This window comes from Anastrepha ludens, chromosome 2 (genome assembly GCF_028408465.1).
Source record: "Anastrepha ludens isolate Willacy chromosome 2, idAnaLude1.1, whole genome shotgun sequence".
Classification (NCBI taxonomy): Eukaryota; Metazoa; Arthropoda; class Insecta; order Diptera; family Tephritidae; genus Anastrepha; species Anastrepha ludens.
Window position 1 is genome coordinate 88,672,130 of NC_071498.1, and position 16,873 is coordinate 88,689,002.

Consider the following 16,873-nt stretch of genomic DNA (forward strand, 5'->3'; position numbering starts at 1 on the left):
CCGCGCTGCTAGTTCTGCCTTCTCCAAACTGGATAAAGAGGCAAAGCGATTTGGTCTGGTGGTGAACGAGGACAAAACGAAGTACCTCCTGTCATCAAACAAACAGTCGGCGCACTTGCATATTGGCACCCACGTCACTGTGGACAGTTATAACTTCGAGATTGAAAAAGTCTTCGTATATTTAGGAATCAGCATTAACACCTATAACAATGTCAGCCTGGAAATCCAACGTGGAATTTCTTTTGCCAACAAGTGCTACTTTTAACTAAGTAGGCAACTGAGTAGTTAAGTCCTCTCTCGACGAACAAAACTACAATAACACTCTACAAGACTCTCATGATGCCCGTCCTAACGGATGGCGCAGAAGCTTAGACGGGGACAACATCCGATGAAGCGACGCTTGGAGTGTTCGAGGGAAAGATTCTGCGGAAGATTTTTGAACCTTTACACGTTGGCAACGGCGAATATCGCAGACGATGAAACGATGAGCTGAATGAGCTTTACGACGACATAGACATAGCGGAGCGAATAACGATCCAGAGGCTACGTTGGCTGGGTCATGTCGTCCGAATGGATACAAACGCTCCGGCTTTGAAAGTATTCGATGCGGTACCAGTTGGTGGTAGCAGAGGAAGAGGAAGGCCTCCTCTGCGTTGGAAAGATCAGGTGGAGAAAGACTTGACTTCACTTGGTGTGTCCAATTGGCGCCGGTTAGCACGAGAAAGAAACGACTGGCGCGATTTGTTAAACTCGGCCAAAATCGCGTAAGCAGTTATCGCTCCAATGAAGAAGAGAAGAAGAAGATGTTTTTTGATGGTCTAACGCTGGATATTATAGAAACAAATTGAACAGGAATTTCTTTAGGTTATAAGAACTGGTATTTTATTCATTATGGATAAAAAAGTTTCCTACTGCTTGAACTAAAACCAGCTAATAATTGCGTTGAAAGTAGTTTAAGAGAATATTATTTAATATCTCTCCAAAAAAAGAGACGTTAATATAAATAATTCGACCTTAGACGCATTGTGGTGGAAGTTCCTAGTAAGGATATTGAGAGGTATCCTATTTAACATATTTGAACAATACATATGTCCACTTAGGGCTCTTAGAATAAATGAACAAGCGAGACATTTTCTCCTATTCTGAAGTAACTCCACACTAAGGCGCAAATACCAGGAGTTTTAACATGAAAATTTAATTTACAATTCATATGACAAATTTAGATATCGCAACGCTAACCTTAAAAACCATCTTTTGGGTGCACTGTATTCTATATATAAAGGGTGGTTAATTTAGAGGTACCGTATTTTCAATTATAATAAAAACGAAAACTTGAATTGATTGGCAATATTTATTACCTTTGCATAGAACCATTCATGATATTTACTTTTTGGAGATAATCTATCTCAAATGTTGACCGCAACTGCAGCGTAATCGGCCATCCGTAAACACCAATTTTGTATAAGTCACTGGAGGACTTCGGTCGGTATATGGTTTATTCACAAAGTATTTAGGCTTGGCATACCTCCACAAATAAAAGTCCAAAGGTATGTTATCCCACGATCTCGGTTGCCAATTTGCTGAATGTACTGGTCCTTGATGAGAGATAAATTGCTCACCGAAACGACGACGCAATAAATCTATGTATTGTTCACGGACTGTATGGCAAGTAGCGCCCTCTTGTTGGAACCAAATGTTGTGGAGATCACGGGACTCGTCTTTGAGGGAATATGAGCCGATGATTCCTTCAAGCAATACGCCGCACCAAACGGTTGTTTTCAGTGGATGTAATGGCCCAAATATAGCAATTTTGCTTATTGGTGTAGCCTTTAATGACCTTATCGGAAGACGTATAACTTTTGAAATCAATCATAATGGTCAAAATAAAGATTACCAAAAAAAAAAAGAAATAGTATTCAAAAAGAAAATTGGATGATTATATAAATATATATGTGAAGCCTGGCTGCCCAAATAAAGAAGCACATTCCAAACGAGACCTTAGAAAAGTAATAAATAATTTCTTATTTGTATATGGATGCAAAAAATCTGAGTTAATCTGACGAACAAATGGTTTTCGTTTCTTTTTTTTGTGGTGGGTGAGGTTGGGTTCAAAATATCTTCACACTTACAGCGTCCGTCGCCCACTGCGTGGAGTGGTGTGACCACTAAAACAATCCCTCCTCTCCTTTTGGAGAGACAACTTTGGAGTAGGAGCTTGCCACTTTGTAATTTATGTGGATTGCAAACGTAAGTTCCGAATCGAAATCTACTCCTAAATTTCTAACCGTGTCAACAAAATTCTTTGGGAACCGGAAATTTTATAAATTTTCTGCAGTTTGAAACTTTCTGGGAAACTATATTGGGAGCATTAATTAATGCTGGGAATAAATCGATTCTTCACACACACCAGTCTTGGAGGCTGTCGAGATCAGATTGAAGCGGAAAGGAATCTGCCGTTCTTACTACTACAAAGTAGGCCTTCAGAGCATTTGAATACAAGAGAAATCTTAAACTTATGAAGCAGGTACTAATATCTTTAATAACAATCATAAACAGTGGTGACCCAAGTGTACTACACTGAACAAGCGTGAAAAGAGCGAGAGGAAATGTTGATGGAAGCCACTGAGACTTAATTAATCAACCACTCACTTAATGAAAGTCTTAATGCGAGCTAGAAAATTGTAGTGAAATCCCAAGCAAGCTAGTTTGTTACGTATAATTTTATGAGAAACTCTGTTAAAAGTCAGTTAAACAGCATCTATTTGATACCCGGCCGTAAAACTTGCCATATATTTAATATATATATCTATAATATAATTGGCGCGTACATCCTTTTTGGGTGTTTGGCCGAGTTCCTCCTCCTATTTGTAGCGTGCGTCTTAATGTTGTTCTACAAATGCCATATAGTCCTCGGTAAAAATAGCACGGTTAGACTCAAGGGTCCTCGCTTTGGTGAAGCCGTGCTAACTCGTGGGTATGCAATTTCGGACGGCTTCTTAACAATGGCTTCAAGCAATTTAGCAACCGTTGACAATGTAGCAACAGGCCTATAATGCGCATCATCATCATTCCACCATCATTTTCATTCCCTGTTTTAAAATTGGAATTATATTTTTCTTTTTTTGATCATTAATATATGTTCCGAAGAAAGCGATAATTTGAAAATTAACATTAATGGCTTAATGAGAGCATAACAATTTAAAAAAATCAGACCCAAGGTCACACAATTGACATTTCGTATCACATCGCCGTGTTAAAAATAATATTTGCTGACATGAGAGAAAGGTAGAACACGAACTGGTTGAGCTGAAAAGCGAATTGGTCGTATTCTTGTTCACAATTACATAAAATTTATTTCCTGCCGGGTATGCGGGTATCTACATAGGCGTACTCTGCATACATTGCATATATGTAGTAAATACTTTGTAAATATCTGTGCCTGTTTTCCAAGTTGGTAGCAGTGCCACAAACAAACCAAAGTCAAACCAATAGAGAGCAAAAGTAGCGATAAATAGCAATCTGTTATGAGTTTTAATGCGGCTAAACTGGTTGCACTTTGGTATAAAAGTACATATATGGTAAACATACAAGCACTTTGCACATACATACATATACACCTATATTGACAAAGTTAAATGCATGGCACCATGGTGCAACAACTCATGTTGCACGGATGTTGATGCATTGCTTATTTATTTTTTATTTTTCATGCCAACTAATTGCTTGCGCATATTGTAGGTTTGTTGTTTTTGCTGTTGTTGTTGTTATTGTGCAAGTTGCACGTTTGTCAGGTTGCCACTGCGCAACGATAATCACAAATCGGTAAGCATAATTTGTCACGTATTATTTGCTGTTATTTGCCGCTCTACACGACATTGAACACGTTCCAGTGCACTCGACATGCGAATATGATCAACCCTTGAACATGCACACATACACATACATATTATTTATATTTATACTTACATACCCTACAGTCCGACTTAGTAGTTCTTAATTACGTACGGCAGTATACTTTGGACTGGAGTAGTTCACCTCAAATTTTCTTTCAATGGAAGCAGCTAGTATTTTGAACATGGATGTGCTAGCACTAAGCCAGTTATCCAACTAGTTCCTAATGGATAAAAAGCAGATTTATATTCAGTTAATCCAAATTTCGTATATTCTTAACTATTGAAACATTCTTATGTATGTACTTATAAGTTCTTGTATTCTTGTTTAGCTTTATTTGCGTCATCAGCAGTTTAAAGTTTCGTTTTATTTAAGGCGAATCAATACAAGATGATAACGGTGGTACAAGAGCAAAATTTTCAACAATTTTATTTTTCCATCTTTTTTTGCAATTTTATTTTTATCAGAATGGAAACAACCAGTTAATCAATTTGACAGTCAAATCACCAAATGGCAAGAAAAAACAAAAACTAGCTTCTCTGTTGGAATACAGGGAATACAGGTGCGACTTGGTTTTATTTGTGTATTCCGCAGTTTGAAGTTTAGCTGGAATTCTCCAAGTGATAATCAAGGGCACAACAATTTATATTTTTCACTTTACAGCACTATTAATCAGATCGAATATACAGGTATAATATAAGACTTATGCGCTTTCAGCTCATACCAGTTATATGCACTCAAGTAGAATATAAAGGGCCTTTCAAAAGATGCCTCAAGATGTTGTTTAAAAAAAAAAAATTTTAAATTTTGAATCATTCGGATTCATTATTTTCGTTCAAAATGCGGCTGTTAGCAATTAAAAGTGAAAAATGACATCATTTAAATATCCACCTCACATCGCACGTCTACAAGTAAAATCCGGCGAACAGTCGATTCATCAATGCTCAATTGTTGAGAACGTCGAGATATCCATATTGAAGGTTGTTCAGCTACTCTTTGCTCTACATCAGCAATATTCTCAACAGGGCGTGGAGTTTCTAGTTTGGAAGTCCTTTTTCTATCCTCAATAGAGCTAATTTCTTGAAATTTTTTCAACAACTTTTGAATTGTCGACTCTTTCGGACGATTATTTGCACCAAAAGCTCAGGAATTTAGCGATATCAAAATGGTACATCTGCTTACTTGACAAATGTCAAAGATGATATGACGGTACGCCTAAAACTACTCTCTATATAAATAGGTATATATGTAGATATTAAGGCGGGTCAATTTTAAAATCGCTCATTGCTCTGTGAAAATCGTATTCTAGGGATCAAAATAAGGAACTTTGCCGAAGGAACCATACCTCTGAAACAAATTCTGATGTCCCCCAATTTCAAAATATCACCATTTTTGGCCTTTACATGAGAAAATCAGCTAAATGGCTATGTTTTTTCTTTATTTTTATTAATTTATAATAATATTTATTATTTATTTATAATAATAATAATTTTTTTCTTTTAAGAAATTTATTTGTTCAATTCATATGTTCTGAATATGTAAATGAAAAAATTAATTTAAGTGAGTTATAGAAAAGAAACTAAAAAGTTCGACCCAAATTGGGGACATCAGAATTCGTTTCAGAGGTATGGTTCCTTCGGCAAAGTTTCTTTTTTAGATCCCTAGAATATAATTTTCACAGAGCAATGGGCGATTTTTTTGCCTCTCCACAAATCAACCCGGCCTAGTAGATATACTTTTAATTTTTTTTTTATTTACCAATGACAGTGTTTATAATAAACAAAGAAGTTACGACAATGACTCTGTGGTCGTATTGTAGGTAGACATACAACAAATTGAGATATACCTACATGCATATATTTAACTATTTTTATTTTTTACAACTGAACTTCTATATTTCAAAGCATCAGTGATATACCAAACAAGACAGTGCTATCAAAATGCACCAGTTATATTTAAATTATTAATAGTTTTTTCATATTTCAAATAAAGCTGTCCGTATCGAGTTTTTTCCGAATTCTACATCCTCCTAAAAAATTATTTATGTTTTCTAATTCAAGCAAGTTACAAAGTGTACAATTTTAATTTCTGTGTGATCCAAGATGTATAAGGTCACATCTGGCCACTAAAATCCCAATTGATTTATATAAATACAGTGAAACCTCCCCTTGCGGACACCTCCAATAAGCGGACACTCCCCATAACCGGACAAAAACTGAGGAGCCAAGCTTTATGTTGTGTTTTAGAACGAATTCCACTCTAACAACCGGACGCGGACACATTTTCTCATTTTTTTTGTTCTAATCACCTCTCGAAAGCGGACGCGGACCTCTCGGTAACGGACAAGCAAAATATATAACTGAACAAATGTGTAAAGAAAACAATAAAAATCTCTCATAAGCGGACGCGATACTCTAATCCGCGGACAATACAATAAAACATCCGTTTGTCAGCCCCTCGATCAGGGTATAATACAAAATTTTAAGTGTCATTACAGATGCCATATAATCAAACATATTGTGACAAAATTAGGAGACATTCCAATGGACAGACTTTCAAAAACTTTTAACATTTTGGAGACTGTTTTTTTTTTATTAAATCTTCATGGGACAACGTAACGACAGAAACAATTAAGAATTGTTTTTCGAAAGCCGGGTTTCAAAAAGCTCCGCTTGAATGTTCTGACTTCGAGGCAGAGGATGATATTCCCATATCGACACTAGCTGCTTTGATAAAGGTTTTAAATGAAAATCAGCAAGGTCAGTATACAGAAGAGTTTTTGTTAATCGACGAAGTTGTTAATATAGACAATAATATTGACGTTGTCATTGACGAAATTAATACTGAGAATTATCTGACGGAGAAAGCGAAGACTCAAATCATGTATGTGTCCAGGATGAATGTCAGATCAAGTCAAATCCTGACGCATTAGAACAACTGCGTCGCATTAAATAATTTCTAAAAGACGATATTACTGAATTCCAATACGCCAAGACTTTAGAGTGTCATCTTGAAAACCTTTTTCTGAAACATAAACAGGAAAATCTACAACAGACTACGGTATATGAATTTTTGAAGCCTAAAATATAAATATGTTCAATCAAATATGTATATTCAAATGTGTAAATATATTCATTGTTCCCAATATATGTAAAAATGTGCATACATACATACATATATATTTTTCAATAAATATGAAAAAAACTGAACGTACCATAAAAAAACATAAAAAAATAGTTTAAAGAGGTGGGATAGTATATTAATTTTAACTTAGAGTTTTTTTTCAACCCCCATAAGCGGACACTCCCCATAAGCGGACGAAAATTGTGGAACCGTGAGTGTCCGCTTGTGGGAGGTTTCACTGTATTATCATTGAAATAACTTTTACCGATATTATGATTTAATTCTTTATATTATATTTAAACCTTAAGATTTCTTTCCCATAACGTCTGTTTACTATATTTTTTTATCCAAATTTTGCAAAAGTAAATCAATGTTTTCGCTCCACTTCCCGCTATTTTGAATTTCAAAGCTGCACTCAATATTCGGCTTTCTCCCTAAACTTTGAACTGCTGTTAAGCAAAAGATGTTTCTCTCTATGAGAAACCAACCATCGGAGTTTTGATCTTAAACTACGTCTATTTCTTCTGCACGTACCCAGTAGAATTTTCTTCAGTGGGTATGCTTCGTCTACATTTATAATGTGACCAGCCCATCTTAGACGGTTAAGCTTTATTGTCGTGGCAATATCCGGATGGTTATACAGTCGCTCAAATTCGTGATTGAATCGTATTCTCCAAATGCCATTTTCGCAAACAGCACCAAATATTTTTCGTAGGATTTTACGCTCAAAAACGCTGAGTTTTTGCTCATCGGCCTTAATTAGTGTAAAAGTTTCACTAGCGTAAATTTTCAAGTGTACGATAAATTGTTATTTTCACTGGTCTTGGAGAAATGCGACGTTTATGTGTCTTTGTAACGTCAAGTAGCATTGGTTTGCTTTGAAACATTTCAGTCGTTATGTTTTTTTCTTGTCGATTTTGACAGCGGGAAATTTTAATTCATTAAAAATGTAAAGACCAATTTCAAGATTTTGGCCGATGTTCTGCACTGCTTGTCCTTGTGGTGATGAATCATTGTGTTTGTGATAATATCATTCAATCAATTTCATATCAATTTTTATAAAGACTTCTTTAAGGTCATCAAGGGATGTCGCTATAATGTCCAAATCATCTGCATATGCCAGGATTTGTACCGATTTGAAGAATATAGTAGTTGCATTATTGGTTACACCAACTCCCTTATTACTTTTTTCAAGGGCGATATTAAACAGCGGGCGCCTTGTCTGAGGCCATTTCTTGAAATGAATTCCAATGACAGCGAATTTCTAATTTTGACGACGTTTCTGACATTTTCTAGTGTTGAATTTGTTAACCGAATAAGTTTGTATGGGGTTCCAAATTCGTCGATAGCAGCGAGTAAATGGATTCGTAGAATACTATCATATGCGGCTTTGAAGTCAATAAACAAGTAAATTTTACACCAAAGTAGCTATACCTATTTCGTCGTTATTAGAAGGTTCTCTTTTCTAAATATAATATCATTTATTCACTTTCTGCTAACCTGCCGTCTGGTCGAAAAACTATTATAGCTGACTTGGCGTGGTTAACTTACATGTTCCAGATATTACAACAAGCTTTTAAACTATTAATAAGTTTTTGTATTTCTTTTATGTTATCAGATAAGAAAACTATATCAACCGCATACAAAAGAATCCGTACATTAATATCTTCAAAAGCAATTACGCTTCCTTAGATATAACAGCTGGATATCCACATAATTTACTTCATTCAAAAGACTTCCACCAGTATTGTAATTGTTTGAATAATTAGTAACTTTGTCTAAGAAAGGACGGAAACTTATTTTCATACCCAAAAATATTTGTATAACATACACCTCTAATTCGCTTTTTTGCAACTAGTACAATTTTAGTCACTCTAGAACTAGTATGACTTCTTGCATTAAATACCAATTCATGAATTAGAATGCTTTCTGAGTACTTTAGCTTTACACTGCAGGTTTTGTATACCATATAGACTTATATACCTACATACATAGGGGACATATGTACATATGTGGAACATACTTGCACAAAGAATGCTTTACAACACACCGCCCAGCCTTTATTCTTTTCTTACTAAAGGTGCTGAATGTTTGCGATGGAGAATGTAGATATAAGGATTAAATTGTGCACCTTAAGATTTATGTTACATGTACAGGGTTGCAGAAAAAGTCGTTCTTCATAATTAAAGACATTATTATTTAGGTAATTTCTGATTTCTTTGGCGTGATATTCGATTTCAAAGATTATTTAAAAAAATTGTTTTTTGCTTGTGCGTTAAAAGTGAAACTATTTAAAGTACGCGAGTGTGTGGTCACTGAACAAAAAAATTAATTTTGTTTATTTTTTTAGATAATCGTTTTCGAGATATAGACAAAAAACCCGTTTTCTCAGTCCTACAGCAATTAACTCATTTTCTGCCTTTTTGCGTTCATAAATTTTTAGTGCCAATGGGAAATGAACTTCTTAAGTTACATAAATTCGTTTATGTGTATTAAGAAAATATGGATATTTAAGTTTGTCCGAAAATTTTTCATTTTAATCACTAAACTTTGAAAGAAAAAAATTAGAACATTTTAGATGAATTCTGGATTTTATGACGAAAATGTAAAGCGTAATAGCAGAAAAAGTTTAAGAGTTATGAAAACTTAAATAAGAGCTGTAAACTTAAATTTTTGTGCAGCGGTCCCAAATTATTCTACTCTCACTTTTTTAATGAAAAATTTTTTTCAAGTAAGTTAGAATTATCCTGGCGCAATAAGAGACAAACTTGTATGAAGCTCAGTTACCCAAAAAAAAACAAAATGTGTGGAAAATCTGAACAACTTTTTCTCTTAATGAAACTTCCCACCCTACACCTAATTTTTTGGTTAGAAAACTCTTCAACATAATAATTTTCAAAATAACAAATTGTGAGACTTAAAATTCTATGCGCAAGTTTTTCATATCAGAAATTTACTTGGAGGTTTGCCAGCCAGGAAGCAAATTGGCTTTTTTGGCCTTTGTTCGATTGATTTATTAATTTTATTGTTAAGAAGTATCATTTCATCATAACAATTTTCGCGTTATATTAATTTAATCAAAAATAGAACAAATTTTTAGAGCGTTATTTTTTCACTCTGAGATAAAAATTAAGATTTGAGTTTTATCATTTTTGGCAGATCGAAAACTCAAAGCATCCCAATTAAGCTTGACATTTTTTTGTATGGAATAAATGTGTAAGACTGTCAGGAAAATATTTCAAAAAATAACGGGATTTTTAGGGAATTGAGACTTATACTTTTCACTTACACTAAAATTTAAAAAGCTATACCGGGCCAAAAATCTTCCGATAAATTATACATAAAACCTGTGGAATGGGATGTAAAACTTTAAAATTGCATTTATATGAATATATGTACTTTGCCTTACTTTTATGCATAAATGATCATTATTTAGAAAATATTCGAGACTGTTCTAAGATATTTGGAAGTGTTTGCATTTGTTTTCATTGAAAATTTTAAAATAATTATTATTTACGGTCTCCATTCGGCTGGCATAAAAGAGCCATTCACATGTGATAAAATTTAGTACATTTACGTTAAACATTTAAACAGCCAAACATTAGTACATTTACGAAAACAAAAACCGATGGCCTTTTCTGCCCTCTACTCATTACAGTACCTTATCGACACGCAGCCCGTTCAATAAACCTAAGACGGAGCTTAGTTGAACTGAGCGTTAACCTGGTACCTTAATTTTTCTCGAAATTGAAATTTTTAGTGAAAAACACTCATTGGCACTCCTGTTACGTAAAACAAAACATACAATGTTCATAATGATTATAGAATTTTTTCAAAGCGTCTCGATTTTTCTCGTATCTACATGTTCGAATTCAAAAACCTCGTATCTACTATAAGTATCGTATTAAATAAGTTATAACTTTTCATAGAAGTTAAGTAACTATAAACATTTTTATCGATTTACTGAAAATTATGATTTTGTAGGTACGAGGTTAACATAGAAAAGGGGCGGTATATGCCTTTTTCCGGCACAGATATCGAATCCTTCCTTTCGCTATAGCATCACCTTTGAGAATAAGGTGTGTTAGAGTTTCCGGCAACTGGTCGCAGAAATGACAGGAGTCAGTTGATCAAATCGCAATCTGCACTGAGCTATGAGAAGGCCAATAAGACTCAGTTTGCACTTAGAGAGAGTTATGAGTTGCCTGAATCACTTTTGATTATATACATATGTAGTTCAAATACACTTGGCAGACTTTGCTGCTCGAAGCTCCTGATATTTTTAATTTTAGTTAATGAATTATTGTATTTTATGTGGCAAGTAAGTCTTAAGGTTTTTACTATTTTTATTAACGTTTCAGTGCCACCAGATCGTCCGGTGATTTATGGCCCCAATAGGCATGACAAAGCCAGCAATGTGGAATCTTTCAATGAAGGCACGGACATAGTGTTAGCTTGCGAAGTGACAGGCGGTAAGCATACTTTTTTAATTTTTTCATTACTATGTTATAGGATGGAAAAGGGCACATAAAAAATGTATATTGCCAATTACCAACCATTCTCAAAAGTTTTTATGTAAAATGTAACAAATGCATAAATATATTTTTAACTGCCCTATAACGAAAAATTTTTCATAACGTAGCGTTAAATTCGGTATAGGGGAGACCAAATGAATTTTCAATCTATAGTTTTTATATTCAATTCCAAAATATTATATATATGAAAATATTTCTTGAAATCACATTGAAATATTCTTTAATTCTCTCCTTTCTTTCATTTTCGGTACAAAAAATACTAACGTTCGCTGCTGCTGTTATATTTGGCGATGCTACCATCACAACCACTATTGCCACTGGCACTACTCCACACAACAACCTCTGCTCAACACCAATACCAATGCAACCGCAATATCACATATGTACATATATGTGGTCGGTTACAATAAACCCTTTGCAACATTTTAAAACCTCTTCGCGGAAAAATACCACTTTGCAATTTTGTTTATTTTTGGTGAAACAACAAAAAAAAAAAAATGCATCGCAATGAAAACAAAAAACGAAATAAAACGGATAACTGCAATGGACCATCAACGAAAATCAACAATAACGGCAACAATAATAAACATGCTACTAACTAATGGCCGCCACACTCAACTGTGCAACTTAACTGACAATGATGAACTGGCAAAAATATTTTCCAATCCCATTTTTTGTTACTCCTCTCATTTTTCTCTCATTCATTTATTCGTCCAAACTTTTTTCTGATGGAACTTACTATATTTTTCATTTTTCTTTTTATTATTTTCTCCATGCGCTTTTGTTTTCCTTCAACTCATCTCTATTATAATTTTTTTCTTTCCCTTTATTTGCTTTTGCTTGGCGTAACTGGAACAACGCGGCCACTGATGTTGCCATTGTTCTGATTACTGTTACTGTTGCTGTTGCTGTCACTGCGGTTGTTGCCATCGTTGCTGTCATGGCCACTATTTCAAAAACCAACACATTCAAAAAAAAAAAACAAAAAAAAAACGAAAACTATTGCTTCTGCTCTTCTTCAACTAATACGGTTCCTTTTGCTGCTGCTGCGGTCTTCATTTACGTGCATACGGGTGGGTGTGTGTGTGTTTGGTCAACAATACTAACAGGACGTCCACGTCCAAATGTAACATGGTATTTAGATAATACGGTGATTGATGAATCTTTCGAGCATCGCTCAGACGGCAAGACTGTTAACCACTTGTCATATCCAAATATTGGACGACAACATTTGAATGCGAGATTAGTTTGTGTGGCGAGCAATACGAATTTGACGCCACCGAACAACAAAGTGGTCATACTCGATGTCAATTGTAAGTATCTATGTATATTACGGGATCATACCCCCATATGTACTTATTTGCATTCATTTTTTGTATATTTAAGATGGTTTGGTTTATTTGATTCTTGTAGATAATAATACTTAGAAAGTTTTTCTGCTAAGTTATTTCATGCTTACATTTAAAGACAAACATTGTGTTTTAAAATTGCAAAATGTTAACTCAATTCCTTATCTTAAGCTACAGAATACAAATTGGGTACGTGGTTTTATAGCCCTATTCATTTTAGTAAATCAAAGTGCGGTTCGAATTGTCCCAAAATCCGCTTAGTTTTTGATAATTTTTTTTTCTCTGACGGTGTTGCTTATTTTCTTCATGCAACGAATGCAAGATTTTTTTCGTTTATATGGAGAAAAGGCGCAACACAGGCAGGGAAAAAAATGATCACAACTCAACTAGAATGACTTCAAACTCCAACTTTATTATACTAAAATTGAATGGGCTATAAAACTTTGTACCCATATTTTTTTTAATATCTTAATTCTTTTGAAAAAAATTTATTGAATCTTTAAAATTTTCTGCAAAGTGTGAAATTTCGTTTTATGCGGTTTTTTTCTAGCTATATTTTTATAAAAAAGTCAAGCAACAAATAAATAAAAGGTCAAAAATTTATAATACGTCGCGTTGCTGTTATTGTGAACATCCATGTGTATTTGTAATTCAATGCACGGACGAATCTCTTAAGCGAGCACCTCCCATAAGTGGACACTTTTTTCAGTACCATAAAAATCCTTAAGGATTTTTATAAAAATTTTCTCTCTTAAGCCGACGACACTCTCATAACTGGACACGTACACTTTTAAACCCCGCCAAAGGTATTGTAGTTATCTCATTATTGAACAGCTTACAAATTCTAACATACTTTAGAGTCTTCAAAATCCACAAATTTGTTTGATGATAAAGCGTGGGAGAAAATGTGTCCACAGACAGTGAACAATTTTTTGATTAAAGCTGGATTTGAAAAAACAGCATCCCTAATGACGATAGCGGTTGAACCGCAGACGATGAGCTTCCACTATCAGCGATTGCTCAGTTCCCGCAACTGCCATATTTCTGTTTCATGTTGACACTCTCCAGGATATATTATTGAATAGTAGATGTGGCGCTAATGGAACATTGGTTTGCGCCATCTCACGATACAAACTAGGACTGGTGCATAGTTAAACATGCCGAGCTGGTAGTGAAGCCAATGCTAATGACAGACTGGAGCTGCTCCTCTGTCCCTACCCAGAATTTTTCAAATCTCGACTAAGCTCCTTTGTTTCTGTGTTTCTCTCTTCCATGAGAGATATCACAGATCAATAGATTAGCAGCCTACCAAAATTTATGAAATAGTCAGCTATGCGAAGGATCTGATTTCCGCACCTCCAATGCTCTCTTTAGCTATTTGCTATTTGTCTATGCGAAAGGTAACTGTTTGCCAACCAAGTTAGCCTAACTTAACCAGGACAACGCAGCGGCGTATAAATCGCATGAATTAAGTTCCGAATTGCTCCCTCATGGATATTCCCCGATTTGTGCCCTCCATGAAACTTACGTAAATTTTGGGTTTATCGGTTTTCTCCTTTCTTTAATTTTCTGGATTAAACGGCCGCGTATTAAAGAAGTATTGTTTACACATTTTGTTTGATATCTATTACGCAATATTTTTCGCAACTTTTCTAGTTAATTCTATACGGTAATTCACATCTTTTTTCGATACCCGTTTTAAAATTTTGTGTTTTAAATCTTTAAATAGTTTTTGCATTATATTTTCTTTATGACAAATTAACAGCACTACTCGAATGTTATAGATATATGTATTTCTTTTTTTTCTTGATTTTTTCCGACAGTCTGTATACCCGTCACTGTGAGGCTTTAACTCTTTAAAGCCCTCCTACCGTAATAAATATATGTATTTTTGCGAAACTGTATTCATGAGCTTGAAAGTGTGAAAAAATAACAATACATATATTTGCATAATATTTTCATGAAAATTTCATTTAAGATGTCACTCTTCATATTCCCACATGGCTAGCATGAGACATCCATTTGTTTATGCTTTCCATTAAAATGTTTATGAGCTGTTGGTTTCAGTACATGTCTCCATGTACTATATATGAGTAGATACATGCTTTTTTTACTTTTGCTGCTCCTTGCAACTGACCACTAGACATAGAGTTTACCTGCTCACTCATTTTGATCCCTTTTTTCTCCATATTTCATTCATGCTTGTTTTCTACTGATATGCATCTACATACCCGTATGTATGCATGCATGTATAAAATAGTTAACGTTGCCAAGACTCAATTAATTTTTGTGACATATGTTGTTTGCAACTTTTTCCTTTTTGCATTCATATATTTTAGCAAAACAGCAAACAAACAGGGTACACAAATGGGAGTTTCATTAAATTTGCTGTGGTTGACCCAACTTACATGAACATACATAGATAGATAGATGAATGGTTTCGACCTCATGGTCTTTTGTGCCCTTACTTATACATACAGTGTTGGCCAAATCTTATGCAACTATTGCCCTATTATAGAATAATTAAGTATATGTTATCAGCTAAATTTTGTAGAATTTTGATTGAAAATGAAATTGTTTTAGTTTTTATTTATTGTTTCCATATTTGATAAAATTCATTCTTACCGAAAGAAGAAATTAAATTTTCTATAACAACTCAAAAGATGCTTAGATAAAAGAAATGAAGCTCTCTACGATAATTTCCAGCAACACTGGCATTTTACTGCTACTTTTAACTACTCACTGGAAATAATTGGTTAGTGTACAAAAGATAAAATATGATTCGTTTTTTTGGTGGTGTGTATTTGGACCATTAATACGTTATTTAAAATTTATTTATATTACGAGTCGAGCTTGGAATACTCCTCTGGAAACTGATCATTGCTGACTTTAAAGAAGGAATAACACAAAAAAGCATTTTTACTAAATATACAGGGTCCAGAACTCGAAGTGTAACCAATTAAAAAGCCATAAATTAGTTTAGAATATTACTTTTATTCAATTTAAAGTAAAAACTGTGTGAAAATTAAGAATCAATTTACTTTTGCTCGATATGACCACCTTTTGCATTGACTATGGCTTTGAGACGGTCCAGAAACGAGTCGCAAGCTGCCCGAAAGTGACTTGCAGGTATTTTGGCCCACTCGCTGACAATGGCTTTTTTCAACGCCACGAGGCTGGTGAATCTTTTAGTTCGGACCTTGCTCTCCAAAATCGCCCAAAGAGAATACTCAATCGGATTCGCGACTGGGAGCCATTGTGTGGACGTTATGAAGTTCGTTGTTTCTTAGCCATTCTTAGTTCACTCGAGCTTTATGAGACGATGCCGAGTCCTGTTGAAACGTCCATGGTCTGCCACCGAAATTTTTGTCTCCCACAGCTTCAAAGAAACCTAAAGAATACTTTCCCGATAATATTTCGCATTTACCTCGACGCCAGGCTCGATGAATACGATTGGAGAGCGCCCATCTGCGGTTACAGCGACGCAAACCATTACCTGTGGCGGGTGCTGCCTCCTGGTGGACAATCGATGACTCAAATTCTCGTATGAACAGTCGGTCAAATAAACTGTATCCATCTCTCAAGTCTGACTAGTTGCTGCTTTGGTGTTAGACCATGCTCCTTTTGGGTCTTGTAAGGATTGACTTTGAAATAATTTTTCAGTATGCGGCGAATACAGCTAATGAAACGAAAGCTAAGTATCATTAATTTCAACCCTTAACTTACAGTAACCAATGGTTAGGATTTTTAAACGTCCCTTGGTTAAATGAATTTCATAGAAAAAACAAACATAATGCAGAACACAATTTTTTTTACTACTTTTATCCAGAATTTAGAGCAGGTTTTCAAACCACTTTAGAAAGGAGAAAATGTTCTGATTCTGCAAATTCTTATGATGCTTACCGAAAATAAGGCCCAACAACAATCATAAAGTAAGGCCAGATTGAACTTAAAAAAGCTTTGTTATCCCTATGG

At 34.6% G+C, this 16,873-nt stretch overlaps 1 protein-coding gene across 3 annotated transcripts in view; it reads left to right on the plus strand.

Moving 5' to 3' along the window:
* LOC128854727 (titin) overlaps positions 1 to 16,873 on the plus strand; it is a 210,627-nt gene that overhangs the window by 88,499 nt on the left and 105,255 nt on the right. For all 3 annotated transcript variants that reach the window (XM_054089038.1, XM_054089040.1, XM_054089037.1), the window contains 2 exons: positions 11,376 to 11,486; positions 12,659 to 12,862. In XM_054089038.1, the coding sequence (XP_053945013.1) occupies positions 11,376 to 11,486; positions 12,659 to 12,862 (315 nt within the window). The remainder of the gene's footprint in view (positions 1 to 11,375; positions 11,487 to 12,658; positions 12,863 to 16,873) is intronic.